Source organism: Budorcas taxicolor, chromosome 11, assembly GCF_023091745.1.
Source record: "Budorcas taxicolor isolate Tak-1 chromosome 11, Takin1.1, whole genome shotgun sequence".
Taxonomy (NCBI): domain Eukaryota; kingdom Metazoa; phylum Chordata; class Mammalia; order Artiodactyla; family Bovidae; genus Budorcas; species Budorcas taxicolor.
The window spans coordinates 82144217-82166875 of NC_068920.1; the positions used below are offsets into that span (position 1 = coordinate 82144217).

At 40.0% G+C, this 22659-nt stretch overlaps 1 protein-coding gene across 1 annotated transcript in view; it reads right to left on the minus strand.

Moving 5' to 3' along the window:
- Nucleotides 1-222: 222 nt before the first annotated feature.
- The window catches only part of SLC8A1 (solute carrier family 8 member A1), a 356874-nt gene continuing 334437 nt past the window's right edge, over nucleotides 223-22659 (minus strand). Inside the window, exon 10 of the mRNA XM_052648493.1 lies at nucleotides 223-599. Coding sequence (XP_052504453.1) covers nucleotides 223-599 — 377 coding nt within the window. The remainder of the gene's footprint in view (nucleotides 600-22659) is intronic.

The window sequence follows — 22659 nt, forward strand, 5'->3', positions numbered from 1 at the left end:
ATGGCCCTGCCTCCATGCCTGGTTCAACAAGACGATGCCCCTGGGAACGGGAGGTGATGCCTTCTCACTCCGGCCCTAGTACAGAGTCTGCTCTTGAAGCTGGATTCCATCATCAGCAGGTGGGTGGACATGACAAATGCGTTTCCTCTGTTCATTATACATAATTTTTATGTATATATATATGTATATATATATATAAATTTACTACATCTGATTGTTCCTTTAGAAGCCTTTTATGTGGCAGTAGGCCTCCAGGGAGGAGAAGAAAATGTACAAGAGCCACAGGAGCACAAAGAGGCAGGATGTGAGGAGCTTGGCAGTCCGGGGCCCACCCAGCTCACCTCCAATTTCTGGCCTCCGCCGATACAGCAGCACCCCCACATTGATGAAAGCAAAAATGGTGAAGAGAGTGACAGAAAAAGCTAGCGTGCCAGGGGACACTTTGAACTGTTCCCCGTTGGCCGCGTGGTAGATGGCAGCGATGGACCAGGCCACGCCGATGCCCAGGAAGACGTTCACCGCGTTGCTGCCTGTGACGTTACCTATGGACGCATCCGCATACTGGTCCTGCGTGGCTGCCACTTTGCTTGCGAATGTGTCTGAGGGGGAAGAAGAAAAAGACAATGAACAATTAGCCACTTACAGAGGTCTGTGGAGTGCTGGAAGCTTCAGCCGTGTACTCTGGAATCAAGCCTTCGGTGGAAACCCCGAGATCAGGACAGAGCTTCGTTCTCTCAAGTCCCAGTCTGTGTAGTCAGAACAAGAGGATCCCTTGGTAACAGGACTCGAGGGCTTGGTGGTGGGTGAGTTATAGGTGACTTTGGTCAAGTTCTTCTTCCCACAGATACCACAGTTCTTTGTTGATGGTAACAATTCTATGAGGGTAGTAAACTTTAGAGGTAGGGATACTGGGCTCAAAGAGGATAAATAAATGGGTGCGAAATGACGCAGCAAGCAAGAAGCCACATTAAAGCCTGAGCTGGGCCTTCTGCCTTCAGGCAAATGCTTGTTCACTATATTATCTCACCTTTCCCTGTGCCTGGCATCCTAAGAGGCAGCCTCAAAGCTCTTTGTTTACCAATAATCCTGAATGCATCTTTTCTCTGAGGCTAGGGAATTCACACATTTTCTTTCTCTACAAGGAGTAGGACAAAACTGACTTGGTGAACAAAGCACAAGGGTTTAGTGCTCATTTAAGCCAGAGAGTTTCAAATTCTTCCTTTGTAAGGCAGTGTGTGACCCCAGGCAGTTACTTAATTTTTAGAGATTCAATTTCCTAATCTGTGAAATGAGGATAGTAACGCTCACTTTAGAGTACTTTTGTTAAATTGAGCTATTAAATGTAAAATGCTTGTGTTTCTGGTACAAAGCAAGGGTAGCTATTTTTGTTTTTTTGGGAAGACAACATGAATGGAGCTGCCCAGATCTGTTTATTAAAAGGTGAGGTGAGGATGGATCTGAAATAGCTCCCTTTATTAATAATGTAACAGGACCTGTAAGATATTCAACTTCCTTTTTATACGATCACCGAGTTCCTGATATCAAAGTCCTTTCAGCTACCTCTGCAAAATATGTTGCACAGTCAACTTAGAATAAATATTAATAACTGTCAAATTGCACTCACATTTGCAAAGCCAGCAGTAGCAGGTATGCTATTACTACAAGGTATCATGGTCTAAGCGTATGTGTAGATGTGTGATATCTGGATGGCTTTCTCCACTGTTGCTATTCTGTTGCCACCTCCAACAGTGTGTGTGCTAAGTCACTCAGTTATGTCTAATTCTTTGCGACCCTATGGACTGTGGCCCTCCAGGCTCCTCTGACCATGGGATTCTCCAGACAAGAATACTGGAGTGGGCTGCCAGGTGTCCTCCAGCAGATCTTCCTGATGCAGGGATCGAACCCATGTCTCTTACATCTCCTGCAATGGCTGGTAGGGTCCTTTACCACTAGTGCCACCTGGGAAGCCCAAGCTCCAATGGGGATGATACATAAAGCATGTTTGCTTACATAAGCCTGTAGATTCTTGTGCTTTACCAGGGGAGAGAAGTTATTAAGGCTTCTCAGAGGCTACTGAATCTGCAGTGTCACTTTCTGAAAGGGAACTGGTTAACCTTGAGGGTCTGTGGGATGGACCCACAGATAGATTCTGACCTATGTTTTATAACAGAGGCAAACTTCTTACTCTGTGCTACCCATATGACATAGATATGTTTTTAGTTTTTAACTGGAGGATAATTGCTTTACAATGTTGTGCTGGTTTCTGCCATAGAACAATGTGAATCAGCCAGAGTTACATGGATATTTTCACTGAACCCTCAATCTAACCGTTGTAGAGTAGACATTATTAAACTATTTTTACAATCTGGGAAACAGTGATGTTGTCATAGTCTGCCTATTGGATAGGGTGTCTGTCAATAGAGCAAGGATTCTGAAACCAAATCTGTTTGCTTTCAGAGCCACTCTCAGCCTACACCTTGCTTTCTCTCCTAGGGACGCTCATGTTTTCCTCTTCTCAGTCCCTTTTAGGCTGCCCTGTTCCTTCCACTCAGAAAACTTGAGACAGGTTTCCACAGAGTACTCTTTCCTGTACCGGTGAGAACTAAAAAGGAGGTGTAGGCAGCTGGCTATCCTGTCCTGTGGGACCGGTGCAACATGTTACACTTGTGGTCACACACTGCAGCCTGAATCAGGATCCTCACGGCGGCTGGCAAGTAAAAGCCAGGTGAGACAAATCTCCGTCTCTTGGAGTTCATTATTAAGAGTTATTAGGAACTGCCACAGCAGCAGCCTCAAAAAAAAAAAAAAAAAAAAAGTCACTTGGCTTTTAATTTTCAAGGACAGACAGCTGAACAAGGAATGTAAATGAACAGGGTCCAAGGTGGGAGACAGCCACTTACAGCTCAGCTACTGCTGAGGAACACTTGAGATGGTATTCTGTGCTGACATGCCTGCTGGTGGTGGCTAGTGATGCGGGGCCTTCGCCTTCCTCTCTTACCCGCTCTGCCAGGCTGTAGGGATGGGGACCTGGCATCCTTGGCCTGCTTACCTCCCTTGGCACATAGTATGTGGCACTCTGGGCTTCCTGGGTGCCCCATCTCCACTCAAAGCCTGGACTTTCTGGACGGCATCTCTGCTGCTGTGCCAGAAGTGAATGAGGCACAAAATCAAAGACTTTACTGAGCCCTCTTGGGTCTGCAGGGATTTTTTCTCGCTCAAGTCATTTTTTCAATAGCCCATTAATGTGAATAGCACAGGGGAGTCCTAATAATAATAGGTTCCTGTTTATAAATGCCTCTGAAAGTTAGCAACCCAAGTGATTAGCTTATCACATAAATGAAACATGTTTGGGCTTCTGAGCCAGGTAGGTTTTACTTACTGGAATTATACATCAGATCTTTGTTTTGCAATTCAAAAGCTGTATAAGAAAATTGTAGAAACATATGTAAATCCAAACTATTAGCTTTAATTTCAACAGAGACAACTCTGTTTTCCAAATGAAGTGTGATGGAGTCTCCCCAAACCACCTTCTCTCATCGCTGCTTAGCGTGCATGGTGGCAGACCATAGACTGAAGATGAGGTCCAGCCAAGCCTGGCCCTGAATGCCAAGCCCAAGCCCTGTTTGTGGCTGAACAAGGCAAAAGCAATGCATGTGCCATTCCCCGGGGTGACATCCAAACAAGAACTGTTGCCACAGTACAGGCGTATTCAGAACTTAGACTGTTAAATACAAACCTATATGAGTCAGATATCCATTGCAATTGCTACAAACTAAGTAATTGTTAATAATAATTTATATATGGGTTTATAACTATACCTACATAATAGGAATTTTTATTTCTAATTCTCACCTTGAATTCTAATACATTTAAAGTTAATTTTAGACTTTTGATTCTGCCTCCTTGGTCCCTGTAACTGTGAATCACCAACAGGAAAGATACATTTGGGAGGCAGTGTGGCTGGAATTAAACCACACATTAGAGAGTCAGGACATGATTGTTCTCTGCATCTGGCCTTTGCCAAGTCACTTGGTCAATATGCAGGACTATGCCAACACACTCCCCTTTCCTTCAGAAATGACATTTTTAACTGAATTTCTCAAACTTTATCACTACCTACAGACTAAGCTTTAAACATTTCTTCTGTAAAGGGGATAGTTCTTCCAACCCTGCAGGTCACATGAAGGGTTTCCGTGTTGTGTATAGTTCCACCCTGAAATGATTTATCTTTGCCTTAACTCTTAGCATATGCTGGGGGCCAGCTGTTCAACTCTCAAGTGGTCTGTGCTCAGGAACTGATGCTGACAGTGATTCTGACTGAAGTCCAGCCTGCTTATGGAGGCAGGGTTGCTGTCACCCAGCACCTGTGAATTATTGACAACGTGAGGGGCTCAGAGCTTCCTCATAGTAGTGACAGAAGTCTCATCAAAGGGACATTCTGGGCTCTTCTGTGTGTACTCAGGGGTTCTGGTTTCCTAACTTTACTGTTGGGTGGTACATTGAATATATCACAATACTAAATTCAGATAAATGATTTTGGTGGGATTTTTCTTTTTTTGCAGGAGTCTATACATGACTGAGCGACTTTCCTTTCACTTTCATGCATTGGAGAAGGAAATGGCAACCGACTCCAGTGTTCTTGCCTGGAGAATCCCAGGGACGGGGGAGCCTGGTGGGCTTCCAACTATGGGGTCGCACAGAGTCGGACACGACTGAAGCGACGCAGCAGCAGCATACATGTCTACCCTTAAACTTGACTAATGATGACAATATCTCCTTTTAAAAGAATAAATGACCTAGATGAAATATTCAAAGTGATGGCTAGACCTGAAGATTGTGCCAGTGATGAAACTGTGCCAGTATTTGTGAAGTTAAACCACACAGCACAGAGTCATTGAGCTCTTAAAAATGGGTAAGAAATGTTGGCACGGTTACTGACTTCAAATCATGTGACTATTTATGAGTGTAGCCATGGAATAACTGGTGGCAGGGAGGACTGTTTTAGATACTGTGCATAATGTCAATCAAGCGTGGACTGAAAATACTGGGAGATCCTTGTTTTGTTTTTTTAAAGATTTGGGGCTCTACCCTCCGCCCAATTAATCAGACTCTCTGAGAAAAAGACACAGGGATATGCATTTTTATAAATGCTTAGGTGAGTTTGATGGAGGTGCTGGGGCAGCCTGGCATGAAGTCCCCCACCCTCTAATTGTGCTGTGCTCTCTTTTAAAAAACCCAGCTCAAGCATGGCAACTATGAAAGGCCAAGGAACAAGGGAAATTTACTTAAAATTAGTTGGATTCTGGCTGTTTCACTGACACGCAAGAAGTGTACCTACTTTATATGGTTGTGAGGGAAATAAGTTAACATGAACAAGAACAGTGCCTAGTACTTACTGAATGCTCAATATTAGTAATTATTTTTATAATACACCAGAGCCAGATCCCAAGAGAATCCATAAATGGTCCAGAATTCTGAGTTACTATAATGATTCTAAACTTCTGGGCAGTTATAACACCCTTTAAAGACATATTAACTTTACAGTCCTAGGTATTTAAAAATGTGGTAGAACATAAAATTATTCTTAAAATCAGAGAGTTTTATTTGAAAAGTCCATATAACCTAAGTCATAAAAGGGCTGCCTTTGTGGTTCAGATGGTAAAGAATCCCCCGGCAATGTAGGAGACCCAGGTTCGATCCCTGGGTCAAGAAGTTTCCCTGGTGAAAGGAATGGCAATCCACTCCAGTATTCTTGCCTGGAGAATTCCATGGAGAGAGAAGCCTGGAGGGCTATAGTCCATAGGATTGCAGAGAGTCAGACTTGACTTTCACTTTCTAAGTCATAAAAAGTCATAAAAAGACACTAGAGATCTGGTTTATGGCCCTAATTTTACTAGTGACTGAAAGACATCCTTCCTTAAACAATGCATATATTCCTCTCTACTCTTTCCTCTCTTCTATGCCCTTTTGGTTTCACTCTTTGAGAATTCAAATGGAAATTTTACTTATATACTAATTCCTCGGTCACTAAGGACTTTAAACAAGTTTTTGCCTTTGTAATATTTATTTACCCCCATAAATATGAAATCCAAACTTCTTACTTACATACACACTGGTTCATATGAAAAGAAACCTTGTTTGGCATCCAAGTGAAGTTTAAGAGATCAGGGAATTCCTGATGTTTGATTGATTAATGACCAGTTAGAGGAGTTATAAAAACTGACAAAGGGAAAAACACTTAAAATTTCTACCCATAAAAATTTGCCCCTGAAAAAGAAATGGAGACAATGACACTGACCTAAAAGAAGAAGAGGTAAGTCAAAAGTTCAAGAGGACTCATGTTGGCAGGTCAGAACACCTGCTTCTACTCATTTTTATCACCAGAGTAGCTTCGGAGAAATACCAGATTGGGAGCTCCACTCTGGGTTCTGTTCCCTTGGTCTAGAACGCAGCCTGAGCGCTGACATTCGTTAAAGCTCTCCAACCAGACTGAGACCCATTAACCAACTACGCAGAGCCTTCGCTTCACCCTCTGTGTAAGGACAGCGGTACCTTCCCTGTATTAGCTGAGAAAACCCATGTAGGTCAACAAAATCAACGTTGTGGGGATTCAGGATGGAGGCAAGATGGCAGAGTAAGAAGGATGTGCGCTCACCTCTTCTTAGGAAAACACCAAAATCACAACTAACTGCTGAACAACTATCAACAAAAAAATGCTGGACCCTAACAAAAAAGATATCCTACATCCAAAGACAAAGAAGGAAGTCCATTATTATGATGGTAGGAGGGCATGGTTGTGATAAAATCAAATCCCATGCCCACTGGGGGAGGGGCGGTGTGAGCCAAAGACTGGAAAATAATTATATCACAGAAGTTCTCCCACAGGAGTGAAAGTTCTGAGTCCCACATCAGCCTTCCCAGACTGATGGACTGGCAACAGGGGTGAAGCCTCCAGAAAGTCTGGCTTTGAAGGCCAGCAGTGTTTGATCACAGGACTTCCACAAGACTGGGGGGAAGAAGAAACTCCACTCTTGGAGGGTGCACACTGACCAGTGACAAAAGCAGTGACTTCATAAGAGCCTGGGCCAGACCCACTTGCTAGTACTGAAGGGTCTCCTTCAGTGGAGGCAGAGGCAGCTGGGGGTCACTAGGGAACAAAGACACCGGCAGTAGCAGTTCTGGGGAGTGCTCATTGGTGTGAGCCCTCAAGGCAGACCACTACTTCTCACCAAGACCTGGCCCCACTCAACAGGATCCCATTCTAGGACACCTCAGGCCAAATACCCAACATGGTAGGCACACACTCCTACTCAGCAGCAGACAGGACGCCTAAAGTCTTCCTGAGCATATAGCTGCCTGCTAAGCCCCTTGACATGGTCCTGGCCACCAGACAGACAAAGCTCAGTTATACCCAGCTTGGGAGGCAAAATCACTTCAAATCACTGAAAGATATAACCTAAATGAGATAAGAGATAATATAGAATATATAAATATTATTATTTATGCCTAGCACACAGGGGAACTACATGATAAACTAAAAAGAAAATTCCCTTTCTGGTCATAAAAGTTTTCATTCTCATTTTCTGATGGTTTCTATTCCTTTTGACATTTTGAGAGTTGATTTCAGTGTAAATAATAACTTCCTGCATTTTATACCAACTTTCAGTTTACAAAGTGCTCTGAAATCCATATTACTTAATCCTCTTATCAGCTACCTAAATTGTCATGATTATGCCTATTTTACAGGCATGAAAAGCATGGCTGAGTCAAGAAGCTGATGCCAGAAATAACATGAATAATGGTTAGTTCTGTTTCCTGAACTCAGTTCTAAAGTTCTTGTTTCTAAAGAAAGTCTCAAACCTATCCTTACACCTAAAGCAACTAGAGAAAGAAGGACAAACAAAACCCAAAGTGAGCAGAAATCAAGACAAACAATAGCAAAGATCAAAGAAACTAAAAGCTGGTCCTCTAATTAAAGTTGAACAAAATTGAGAAACCTTTTAGCCAAAATCATTAAGGAAAAAGGGAGAGGGTTCAAATCAATAAAATTAGAAATGAAAAAGAAGTTACAATGGAAGCCACATAAATACAAAGGATCATGCGACTATTACAAGCAACAATACACCAATAAATTGGACAACCTAGAAGAAATGAAAAAATTAGGTATAATTTCCCAAGACTGAACCAGGAAGAAATAGAAAATATGAGCAGACTAATTACAAGCACTAAAATTGAAACTGTGATTAAAAAATTCCCAACAAAAGTCCAGGACCAGATGTCTTCACAGGCAAATTCTATCAAACATTTAGAGCAGAGTTAACACATAACCTTTGATACCCTTCCAAAAAATTGCAGAGGAAGGAGTACTTCCAAACTCATTTTATGATGTCACCATCACTCTGATACTGAAACCAGATGAAGATACCACACACAAAAAATTCAGGCCAATATCACTGATGAACATAGATACAAAAAAATCCTAAACAAAATACTAGCAAATTCAACAAAAAACATTTAGAGGATCATATACCATGATCAAATGGGATTTATCCCAGAGATGCAAAGATTTTTTCAATATCCACAAATTCACTAGTGTGAACTACCCCATCAACAAACTGAATATAAGAACCATATGGTCATATCAATAGATACAGAAAAAGCTTTTGAAAAAATCCAACACTCATTTGTGATAAAAACTTTCCAGAAATTGGGCATTGAAGGAATGTAATTCAACATAATAAAGGTCATATATGACAAACATACAACTAATATCATACTCAACGGTAAAAAGCTGAAAGCATTTCCTCTAAGATTAGAAACAAGATCAGGATGTGCATGCTTGCAGTTTTTATTCAACATAGTTTTGGAAGTCCTACCCATGGCAATCAGAGAAGAAAAATAAAAAGAATCCAAATTAGAAAAGAAGGAAGACCTTCACTGTTGGCAGATGAAATGATAGTATACACAGAAAATCCTAAAGATGGTACCAGAAAACTACTGCAGCTCATCAATAAATAGGTGAAGTTGGAGGATACACAATTAAAGTACAGAAATCTCTTGCATTCCTATACACTAACAATGAAAGATCAGACAGGGGAATTAAATAGTCCCATTTACCATAATATCAAAAAGAATAGAATATCTAGAAATAGACCTATCTAAGGATGCAAAATGCTTGTACTCCAAAAACTATAAGATGCCAATGAAAGAAATCGAAGATGACACAGATGGAAAGATATACCATGTTCTTGTATTAGAAGAATCAATATTGTGAAAATGACTATATTACCCAAGGTAACCTACATATTCAATGAAATCCCTATCAAATTACCAATAGCATTTATATTCATGGACCTAGAACAAAAAGTCTTAAAATCTGATGGGGGACACAAAAGACCCTAAAGCCAAAGCAATCTTAAGAAAAATGGAGCTGGAGGAATCAGGCTCCTTGACTTCAGACTATACTACAAATCTATAGTAATCAATATAGTATGGTATTACACAAAAAGCAAGTATAGATCAACAGAACAGGATAGAAAGCCCAGAAGTAAACCCATGCAACTGTGGTCAGTTAATCTATGTCAAAGGAGATAAGATTATACAATGTAGAAAGACAGTCTCTTCAATAAATGATGCTGAGAAAACTGGACAGCCACATGTACAAAACTGAAATTAGATCATTCTTTACCACTATATACAAAAATAAACTCAAAATGCGTTAAAGATCTAACTGTAAGATTGGATGCTATAAAACTTCTAGAGGAAAATATAGGCAGAACACTCTTTGACATAAATCACAGCAATATTTTTTCAAACTATCTCCCAGAGTAATGGAAACAAAACCAAAAATAAACAAACAGGACCTAATTAAATTTAAAAGCTTTTGCACAATCATGGTAACCATAAACAAAATGAAAAGCCCACATAATGAAAGAAAATATTTGCAAATGATGTAACTGACATGGGATTAATATTGAAAATTTATAAACAGCTCATGCAGCTCAATATTAAAAAAACAAACAAACCAAACAACCCAATCAAAAAATGGGCAGATCTAAGTAGACATTTATCCAAAGAAGACATACAGATGGCCAAGAGGCACATGAAAAGGTGCTCAGCATAGCTAATTATTAGAGAAATGCAAATCAAAAGCACATTAAGATATCACTTTACACCAGACAGAATGGTCATCATCAAAACGTCTACAAACCAAAAAATGCTGGCGAGTTTGTAGAAAAGGGAACCCTTCCACCCTATTGGTGGGAATGTCAATTGGTACAGCCATTATGGAGAAACATGGAAATTCCTTAAAAAACTAAATATAGAGCTACCAAATGATCTAGCAATCCCACCCCTGGGGATATATGCAGAGAAAGCCATGGTTCAGAAGGATGCATGCACTATTTACAATAGCCAAGAAACGGAAGCAAACTAAATGTCCATTGATGGAGGAACAGGTAATGAAGATGTAGTATGTACACACAATGGAACATTACTCAGCCACTAAAAAGAATGACATAAAGCCACTTGCAGCAACATGGATGGACCTGGAGATTATCATACTACATGAAGTAAGTCAGAGATGGACAAATATCATACGATATTGCTTGTATTCAGAATCTAAAAAAAAAAAAAAGATACAAATGAACTTATTTACAAAACAGAAATAAGGCAGTTGGCAGTTTGGGACTGACACATACACAATGTTACACACACAATAACCAACAAGGACCTCATATAGAACTCAGCTCAATATTCTGTAATAACCTAAATGGGAAAATAATTTGAAAAAGAATAAATACATAACTGAATCCCTTTGCTGTATACCTGAAACACTGTTAATCAACTACAGTCCAATATAAAATAAAAAATTTAAAAATCAACATTTTGTTATTGAATAAACTACTTTTCACTTTGATACTGTTAACCTGAACGTTTGCACTTTGCAGGGTTACCCCTAGAACTTAGTTTTCCTGTGATGTATCTGAAATCCTGGTATATTTCAAGTTCAAAGAAAGATTAATTCTAATTAAAATAGAAAAATAGTGTGTCTATTCTTCAGGGAACACAAGGCAGAGAATAGAATGAACAACCAGCAGTACTATTTGATTTGCTTTCCAAACTGTAATTTGATACATGTTCTCAAAAGGAAATGGTAAACACTCCACTCAAACATACTGGGAACATACAGTTCCATAACAGGATTATTTTTCAGAACAATGTTCATGAATGTTCAAGAGTGGGTTCAAGGTTCCCCTTCCTTCTTCAAGCTCCTAGCTTCATGGCATTTGCTAAAATTTTCTAAAGTCTCTGATTCTAATTCTTGATGTTAATAGAAGCATTTTGAACCTTCCAAAGAACTCTGTTGGTTTACCTGAGATGGGGCTCTTGAATTTTTCAGTCAGTTGTTGCCCTCTCACTCTCAGTCCTGAAAAGATCCCTGAACCAACTAGCTGGTTGTAGAGCAGAGAAGTTCTGTTCTAACCTGGCTGTCTCTTGCTGCTGTTGCTGCTGCTGCTAAGTTGCTTCAGTCGTGTCCAATTCTGTGCAACCCCATAGACGGCAGCCTACCAGGCTCTGCCATCCCTGGGATTTTCCAGGCAAGAACACTTGAGTGGGTTGCCATTTCCTTCTCCAATGCACGAAAGTGAAAAGTGAAAGTGAAGTTGCTCAGTCGTGTCCGACTCTTGGCAACTCCATGGACTGCAGCCTACCAGGCTCCTCCATCCTCGGGATTTTCCAGGCAAGAGTACTGGAGTGGGTTGCAATTGCCTTCTCTGGGCTGTCTCTTGAGACCTGCATTAATATGGTTCCGGAGTGGATCAGATTGTGTATGCTGGGTACCCTGAGAGTTCTGCTTGTTTGCTCACCCAAATAAAAAGGTTGATGCAGATTATAGTGGTGGACATTCCAATGTGTGCCTGATCAAGTAAGGGGTTACAAGGTTGATTGACTTAAAGGAAGTCTCCTTGCTCTGGTCAACCAGCAGCTGGATGATGAACATGATATCTGACAGTTTCCAGTTGGTGCATGTGAGATAATGGTTCCACTTAGCATGGAGATATTTAGTAAGCTGAGGCCACTGTGAGTGGCCAGTTTGGTCACCTGAGTCTGTGCTACTCTGGATAACAACTATTGCTACTGAAGAATACCGGTCCTAGTAACTCTGGTCAGCATGCTGTCGCTGCTGCTAAGTCGCTTCAGTTGTGTCTGACTCTGCTACCCCATAGATGGCAGCCCACCAGGCTCCACTGTCCCTGGGATTCGCCAGGCAAGAGTACTGGAGTGGGGTGCCATTGCCTTCTCTGTCTGGTCAGCATAATATATCTAATTATGGTAGTAAGGAGACTAAACTTAAATAAGTGAAAGTGTTAGTCATGTCTGACTCTTTGCTACCCCATGGACTGTAGCCCACCAGGCTCTTCCGTCTGTGGAATTCTCCAGGAAGAATACTGGAGTGAGTTTCTATTCCCTTCTCCAGGAGATCTTCCTGACCCAGGGATTGAACCCAGGTCTACCGCATTTCAGGCAGATTCTTTACCGTTTGAAGCACCAGGAAAACCCCAAACTTAAGTAAGACCTGGCTTACTCTACTTACTTATTCTGCTTCCATTTGCCATGCACTGGCCATGTGACCTCAGCACAACTTCTCTAAGCCTCTAAAACCTCACCTGTAAAAATGGGAAAATGCAAGTCCTCATTTATATGGCTGATGATTAAAAGAAGTGATGCAAAAAGGCATAGTGTGGTGTCTGGAAATTCGTAGGTATAACAAATGCTAAGTGTTACTGTATTTTGGAAATCTCTGTTCTGGTGATAACAAAGGATACGTGGATGATATTAAAATCTTCTATTATGGTTTCCTTCAGCAAGGTGATTTACGGCTAATATACCTTATATCCCACTCCAGTACTCTTGCCTGGAGAATCCTAGGGACGGGGGAGCCTGGTGGGCTGCCGTCTATCGGGTTGCACAGAGTCGGACAAGACTGAAGTGACTTAGCAGCAGCAGCAGCAGCAGACCTTATATAGGATTATAGGAAAATGTGGTTCTATCCTTGATGTTCAGAAATGATAGAAGAGATAAGGGCAACAATAGTTAACATTTATGTGGCTTCCCAGGTGAGGCACTACACATACATAGATCCTCATTTAATCCACAAACAACCCTTTAATGTGGGTATGATTATTATCCCCATTTAACAGATGATAAAACTGAAGCCCAGAGTATAAGAAATTTGACCAAAGTTACATAGCCAGTAACAAGAGGTGAAGCTAGGATTCAGACCAAAGAGGTGTGGCTCTAGCTGGAGTGAATGTTCTTAACCACAAGTCCGGCGGGGGGGAGGGGGTGGGTTGATAAAGACTAGATAACTGACATACTTTAAACCTGAACATGGACAAAGAATTCAAAGAAAATGTACAGAAACAATTATGTTCAACTATGATTATAACTACATAATGTTAAAACAGCTGATCATTTTGAGAGGTCAATGACTGATAAAACACTTTTTTTTAACTCCTTATATTCCTGGCTTCTCCCAGTATTATATTTACACTGTCTATAAAAGTACATAAAAATGGGTTTGAATGGATCTATGTTAAATAATTAAATTTTTTGAAATTTTGAGTGATAATTCTCTTACTCTCATAATAAGCCTTTGGTGACACCATGTCCTTGAGGGTAAAAAAAAATGGTAAGATTTAGTGAAGCAACATTTTCCAAAGGAAAAAGAGAAGGGCAGATCTGGCCCTAAAACAAAAAGGCTGAATTAATTGTCACTTTCCTGAGCCACGTTAGTCTGTTAAGAGAAAGATACACCTGAAACACCCTTCTTGCCTCAAAAACACTTCCGAACTGCCTTGCACAAAATAGTGGCCCCCAGTTCGCTTCTCCCTCTCAAGCTTCCTTGCATTTGAAACCTGGTTCTTTCTTCTGTGCTTTGTTCTATTTTGGGAACATCCATCTCTTATCTGAGTCTTCTCAAATCCTCTCCCTCCTCTTCTCAAGTCCTACTTCAGAGATGGTAAAGCTCAAGGTCCCCCAAGTGTCACTAGAGCTAGATATAGCTGAGAAGGATCTGAAAGAAAAACCTGGGAAAGATGAAAACAGAAATCCTTGCTCTCACCTCCAGGTAGCCTGAATGAGTCACAGAGGAAACTCCCTGTTAGGTGGCTATTGGTGCGATTCTAAGTCTGTGGCTCTAGACAATACACTGATGACAGCAACCTGTGTCTTTACCCTGCGGGTGTCCACCGAGCTATTTATGCCACAGAGAAATTCTCTTTTTGAGGAGGCTGCTTTGTGTATTATAAGCTCAGGAAAACAGGAAAAACTATTAAAAGTAGGCAAATGGAAAGTGAAAGTCACTTAGTCATGTCTGATTCTTTGCGACCCCATGGACTACACAGTCCATGGAATTCTCCAGGCCAGAATACTGGAGTGGGTAGCTGATCCCTTCTCCAGGGGATCTTCCCAACCCAGGCGAAGGGAGGCAACTTAATAAACGTTAAAGGTCAGTGCACACAACTTCAGCCCAGCCTTGGAGGCAGAAGGTGAGACCTAAGTGAAAGTGGAAGTGAAGTCGCTCAGTCCTGTCCGACTCTTTGTGACCCCATGGACTGTAGCCCACCAGGCTCCTCCGTCCATGGGATTCTCCAGGCAAGAATACTGGAGTGGGTTGCCATTTCCTTCTCCAGGGATCTTCCTGACCCAGGGATCGAACCCAGGTCTCCCACATTGCAGGCAGACGCTTTAGCGTCTGAGCCACCAGGGAAGAAGGGGTTTTAAAAAGTTCTGATAATTGTCCCACTTCTGATTCATCTTGCCTTGACTTGGTGTAGCATTTCCCTCATTAACTCATTCCTATGAATCACATAGTACAAAATGGCATGTGCCAATCAAAAGTTAAAAATCCATAAAATCTTTGGTCAAGCGATTCTACTTCCAGGAATTTAGAATTAACTTTACAAGTGTGAAAGTTTACCTATGGGGATGTTTACAGCAGAGATTTTATGTTAGAGAAAAATTAGAAACAACTGAATTGCCTGCAATTTCAGTAAAATAAATTGCAATTTCATATAACATAATATTGTGCAATTGTTAAAATCATGATGTAATGGTACACTAATAGAAAGATTTTCATAATGCACTGCTAAGAGAAAAAGCAGGTTATGTAACAATGTCTAGTATGATTCCATTAAAAAGTGGTGGGTAAATATTTGTCTTTATATACATATTTTTGTGCAATTTATTTACATATCCTATAATTTAAAAATTTGAAACACAGGAGATAAAGATGGAATAAGAGGACATGGAACTCACTTTCTCCGAATGAATAAGTCTCACTTAAAATGAACTGGAAACTGGCAGAAGAACCCTTTTACAACCAAGGCTAAGAAAGATACATACATACTCTGGTAGGGAGAGAAGAAAAGTGACTGGTTCTAGACCTGGGCCCTTAGAAGGGGACTCAGAGGATAAGGGAGGTGACAAGAGTGGACCTATGGAGTGAGTAGGTCAAGCCACAGACTGGGCATCCCAGATCCTGGGGGTCTATGCAGAGGAGAGAGACCCCCTTGCCTGGCTGGAGGAACTGGGTCAGATGGAAAGGCTAGAGAAGCCTGGACATTGCACATGTGCTGACTAGCTCTCGAAGCAGGGCAGACAGAGGTCTACCCTGCAGGCTACTAGGTTGCCAAAGACGCCTCATTCCACTTCCCAGCCTGAACTGAGCAAATGATCTGGCCCTGCTTACTTCACACCACAGTGCAGTACTGGACCTGGGGCAGCCAGGAAGAGGGGGATGACCAGACCATGGTCATAAAGGTGACCCGTTCTGAGGAGGAGCCCCAGGTGGGCAGCAGCAGCACACCAGGAACCACCCAGATGAGCGAGAGCTGCCCCTCTACCACAACAAACCTACCAATACATGCTGAGTCCATGCGGGTCCTTGCCAGACTACAAGAGTAGCTCTACAACAGGGGTGGGGGTGGCGGAGGCAGGAGGCAGCTGTGGGAAACAAAGGGGGATTCATACCCAAGGCTGCATCTGGGTGAAGCAGCAGATGCCTACACAGGCTGTGCATCGGACCTCTGTCTACGTACAAGCCCCACGTGCTTCAGCACAGCTCTCTGGGGCAATGGTCCTGGTACAGATACTTAAAGGGAAAGGAGTCAGCTTGAGCCTGACCCTCAGGGCTTCTTCTCTAGCAACTTGATTGCCAGACTTGACCCTGACACTGACCCTCACCAGGCAGTGATGGCCACTGAGCAGACAGGAAGTCCTGCTTCACATCTGACATCAGCTGTAGCCCTCCACCCCATCTTCAGCCTTACTACCTACCAAGGTGATAGCTGCCTGCACACCCTGAGGAAACATGAGACAAGCATATACAGAAAATCCAGTCCTCCCACCAAAGGCATTAGGTACATGACTGCAGCCTACCAGGCTCCTCTGTCCATGGAATTCACCAGGCAAGAATACTGGAGTGGGTTGCCATTTCCTTCTCCAGGGGATCTTCCTGACCCAGGGATCGAACCCGGGTCTCCTGCATTGCAGGCGGACGCTTTACCGTCTGAGCTTCCGGGGAAGCCCCAGTCCGTATAGGGATCCTCCCACAAAGACCACCACTTCAAGGGTACAATAACTGTTTAACCTAAATTCACAGAGGCAGAGAAAGTTAAGCAAAGTGAAGGGTGGAACTACTCCAAATGGAAAGAGCAAGAGAAAACCTCTGGAAAAAAATAATAAAAGAAATAAACAAGTTATCAACTAAAGAATGCAAAATACTGGTAATAAACTGAACTAGACATAGCTACGTCAAAAACTGTCAACTGAGTTAAGGAAAATAACTGATTGAAACACTACTATAGAAAGGAACTAGCAAATATAAATGAGACCCATTCAGAAATGAATAATAGCTAAATAAATAAACCAGAAACATGAATAACACACTAAGTGATACGGAAGAATAAGCAAGTGACCTGAAAGATAGAATTATGGAAATCACACAATCAGGATAAAAGAATGCAAATGTTTTAAAAATGAAAGCAATTTTATATCTGGCATAATAGTAAGGGTTCTGACATTTTTCATTATATGAATTCCAGAAGAAGAGAGAAGGGGATTGAAAATGTATTTGGGGAAATTATGGCTGAAAACCTCCCAAACCTGAAGAAATCAGATACAGGTACAGAATACACAGGAGATTCCAAACTGCTTCACACTAAGACATATTGTAATTCAAATGGCAAAAGTTAGAGAATTCTAAAGATAGCAAAAGAGTCATATACAAGGGAATTCCCCATAAGGCTACCAGCTGACTGGTCTGCAGAAATTTTACAGGCCAGAAGAGAGTGGCGTGATATATTCAAAATGCTGAAAGGATAAAACCTGCAACCTAGAATATTCTATCCAGCAAGATTATAATTTAGACTAGAAGGAGAGATAAAAAACTTCTCAGACAAGCGACAACTAAGATAACTTATCAATACTAAACATACCATAAAAGAAATGCTGAAGGATCTTCTCTAAATAGAAAAGAAGTAAGAATCTATAGGAAAGGGAAAATCCCACTAGGAAAGGCGAATATATAGTAAGATATGAAGATCAACCACTTAAATAAATCAGTACCTAGATTAAAAGGCAAAAAATTGTAACAGCAACTATAGCTACAATAAACAGTTAAGTGATAAGCATAAAGATGTAAACTATGATAATAAAAACAAAATGTGGGAGGAGGGAAGTAGAAAATGTAGATCTCTTGGAATGTGTTTGGACTTAAATGACTATACATTTAAAACAAGTAAATGTAATTACAGGTCAACATATATGAACCACATATAACCACAAGTCAAAAACCTACAATAGATATACCAAAAACCAAAAAGAAAGGTACACAAGCACAATAAAAAAGTCAACCACAAGAAAATAAAAGAACAGAGAATAACTATAAAAGCAACCAGAAAACAACTATTAAAATGGTAGTTAATACATACCTATAAATGATTACTTTAAAAGTTAATGGATAAATTCTCCAATCAAAAGACATAGAGTGGCTGACGAGATATACAAAAGAGACTTCCTTCAGGGCTACAGACACACAGACTGAAAGTGAGGGGACAGAAAAAGTTATATGCATTAATAAATGGGTATGCATGTATGTACAGCTGATTCACTTTGCTGAACATCTGAAACTAACATAACATTGTAAATCAACTATATGCCAATAAAATTTTTTTAAGAACTGATACCACAGAGATACAAAACATAAGGGAATAGTATGAAAAGTTAGATGCCAATAAACTGAACAACCTAGAAGACATGGACAAATTTCTAGACAGAGACAATTTGCCAAGACCGTATCAAGGAGGAACACACAATTTGAACAGACTGATCGCTAGTAGTGAAACTGAATTTTTAATTAACAAAACTCCTAGGAAACAAAAGTCCAATACCAGATGGCTTCACTGGGGAATTCTACTAAACATATAAAAAGAGAAATAATTCTTCTCAAACTATTCCAAAAAATTGAAGAGGGAAAAACACTTCTAAACCTATTCTATAAGGCCACCACTACCCTGATATTAACATCAGACAAAGACAGTACAAAAAAGAAAATTACAGGCCAATATCTTTGATGAATATATATGTAAAAATAAACAAAATGTTAGTAACCTGAATCCAACAATACATAAAAAGAATGATACATCATGATCAAGTTGGATTTATTCTAGTGAAATAAGGATGGTTCGCCATTAGCAAATCAATCAATGTGACATACCACATTAACAAAAAGAAGGATAAGAATCATATGATTATCTCAATAGATGCCAAAAACCCACTTGACAGAATATAACACCCATTTATGATGACAAAACTCAAATCAAAGTTGGTACAGAGAACATTTCTCAACATCCTAGGGCTTTCCTGGTGGTACAGATGGTAAAGAATCTGTTTGCAATGCAGAAGACCCAGGTTCAGTCCCTGGGTCAGGAAGGTTCCCTGGAGAAGGGAATCACTACCCACTATCACTACCTAGTATTCTTGCCTGGAGAATTGCATGGACAGAGGAGCCTGGTGGGCTGCAGCCCATGGGGTGGCAAAAGAGTTGGACCCTGAACACCTAGAAAACCCTCTGCAGCCACCCCTCCCCTAGTGGGCACTGCAGCTGGGGGTCTGCAGGAGGAACTCTGTCCTTTATCTCCGTCTCCAAAAGTGTGTGTCCCTCTCCTGCAGGGCTGGGGGATGAACTAAGACTTTCTCCACTTTCTTGTAGGGGCGAGGTGGTGTGTCCCCTTCCTGTGCAGCCTTTGGACAGAGCCCTGCCTCCACTTTTTCCCCACTAAGCCTGCGGCAACAACCTGAATTTCATGGTTTCCACCCTGAACAATAAGGCAACTTTCCTTATTTCCATGGGGTTCCACAGAGTTGGACATGACGGCACAACTGATGCTTTCACTTCACTTTCTCAACATTCTCATTTATGACAGACACACACCTAGCATCATACTCATGAATGAAAACCTGAAAGCCTATCCTTAAATTCAGGAAAAAGACAAGGATGCCCACTCTCATCACATCTATTTAACACAGTATGCAAAGTCCTAGCCACAGCAATGAGACAAAAAGAAATAAGAAGCATCAAATTGGAAGGAAAGAAATAAAACTATAACTATTTGCAAATGACATGATTTTTTATATAGAAAATGCTAAACTCTCTACTCCAAACCTATTAGGTTTAGTAAATGAATTCAGCAAAGTTGCAGGATTCAAGATTAACATATAGAAATCTGTTGCTTTTCTGTACACTAATAATGAACTGTCAGAAAGAGAAAGTAAAAAAAAACAAATCCTGTTTAAAATTGCATCAAAAATAATAAAATGTCTAGGATAAACTTCACCAAAGAGGTGAAAGACCTATGCTCTGAAAACTATCAAACACTGATGAAGGAAACTGAAGATGATACAGAGAAATGGAAAGATACCCTGTATTCTTGGATTGTAAGAATATTTTTTTAAATGGCCATACTCAGAGCAATCTACAGATTTAATGTAATCTGTTATCAAAATATCTATGACATTTTTCACAGAACTAGGACAAATAATCCTCAAATTCACATGGTTCCACTAAAGCCCCTGAATTGCCAAGACAATCTTGAGAAAAAAGAACAAAGGTATAGATATCATGCTTCAGGACTCATACCATATTACAAAGCCAAAGTAATCAAAACAGCATGGTACAGGCACCAAAACATACACATAGATCAATAGCACAGACAGCCCAGAAATACACCCATGCACCTATGGTCAATTCTGGCCAATTAATCTATGAAAAAGGAGCTAAGAATATATACAATACAAAAGGTCTCTTCAACAAGTGACACTGGAATAACTGGACACTTACATGTCAAAGAAGGAGATTAGAATATTTCCTTATACCATATGCAAAAATAAATTCAAACGGGTATACAAAGACAGATCCAAAAAAGAAAAAAGAAAAAAAGATGTTGCTATGATTTACATCAAAAAGTGTTCTGCCTATTTTCTCTTCTAGACCTGAAACCATAAAACTTCTAGAAGAGAAAATAGGGAGAACACTGTTCATCTGAAGAAATCAAAACTAATTTAAAAAGATACATGAATCCCAATGTTCACAGTAGCACTATTTACAGTAGTTAAGACATGGAACTAACCCAGTATCCATCAACAGATGACTGGATTAAGAAAATGTAATGTATGTACACACACATGCAATGGAATATTAGCCATGAAAGAGAATGAAATTCAGCCAAGTGCAGCAACATGGATAAATCTAAAGAATATTACACTTAGTGAAATAAGTCAGAAAAAGATAAATACTGTATGATATCACTTATACATGGAATCTAAAAAATAACATATGTAAGTATGTATGCAAAACAAAAACAGATGTACAGATACAGAAAACAAACCAGTCATTACCACTGGGGAGAGGAAGAGACAAATTAGGGATATAGGATTAAGATGTACAAACTACTATGTATAAAATAATGAGCAACAAAAATATATAGCATAGAAATATAGCCAATATCTTGTAATAATAAAATATAATCTGTAAAAATACTCAATCACTATGCTGTAAACCTGAAATTAATACAATATTGCAAATCAGTTCTACTTAAATAAAAGAGAAAATAATTGGGTAACATAATTGAATAAGATTAAAATAAAATGAAATAAGATTACAAAAAAATGATGAAACATTCATTACTAAAAAAAAATGAAACATACCTATACACATTTGTTTTCTTAATATTATCTTCCACGAACTCTCTTGTTCTAAACACACCAAACTTTTTTTTTTTTTTTTTTTTACTTTACAATATTGTATTGGTTTTGCCATACATCAACATGAATCCGCCACGGGTGTACATGAGTTCCCAATCCTGAATCCCCCTTCCACCTCCCTCCCCATACCATCCCTCTGGGTCATCCCAGTGCACCAGCCCCAAGCATCCTGTATCATGCATCAAACCTGGACTGCCGATTCATTTCTTATATAATATTATACATGTTTCAATGCCATTCTCCCAAATCATCCCACCCTCGCCCTCTCCCTCTGAGTCCAAAAGACTGTTCTATACATCTGTGTCTCTTTTGCTGTCTCGCATACAGGGTCATCATTACCATCTTTCTGAATTCCATGTATATGTGTTAGTATACTGTATTGGTGTTTTTCTTTCTGGCTTACTTCACTCTATAATAGGCTCCAGTTTCATCCACCTCATTAGAACTGATTCAAATGTATTCTTTTTAATGGCGGAGTAATATCCCATCGTGTATATGAACCACAGCTTTATTATCCATTGGTCTGCTGATGGACATCTAGGTTGCTTCCATGTCCTGGCTATTATAAACAGTGCTGCGATGAACACTGGGGTATATGTGTCTCTTTCAACTCTGGTTTCCTCGGAACACACCAAACTATTCAGGGGTCCCTTTTATTCCACTCTCTCTGTTTCAATAATTTATATTCCATTCACTTTCTCATATACAGTATCATATGTCCAAGTTCTACTCATCCTTTAGGACCTAAGTCAAAGTCTAGCTCTCCATAGACCTTCCTAGACACACAACAGAAGCAATAAATCCCTTTTCTGAACCTCTGAAACAGACATCCTATTCTGTGTCATTTCCTACTATGTGGTACACCTTTATTTATGTCACAGAACTGCAAGCTTATTGGAGTAGAGGCTGCTTTTACTTTCAATATGTCCAGTACTTGGTATAATATCTGGCACATGGTTTATTTTTAACAAATGACTGATTGAAAGAAGGATTACTGTGTAAAACGGCATGAAGCATGGTCATTTAATCAATAGATACTATAACTCATGACACAATACCTTGTCAACGGCATCCTGTCAAATATTTGTGAAGAGATGTTTGTCCTAATCATTGGCCATATGGAGACCAAGAGACAAAGTTTGAAACCAGCTCTAGACACCTTCTATCACATTTAGCACATAATATTTCAATTAAATATATCAGTTATGCTTATATAGCTTTTGAGGTACTCAATAAAAAATAAATTTCATAAAATAATCAATTGTCATGAGAAAAAACAAAACAATGTAAAGTTCAGTGTGCACAATTAACATATGTATAAATACTCAT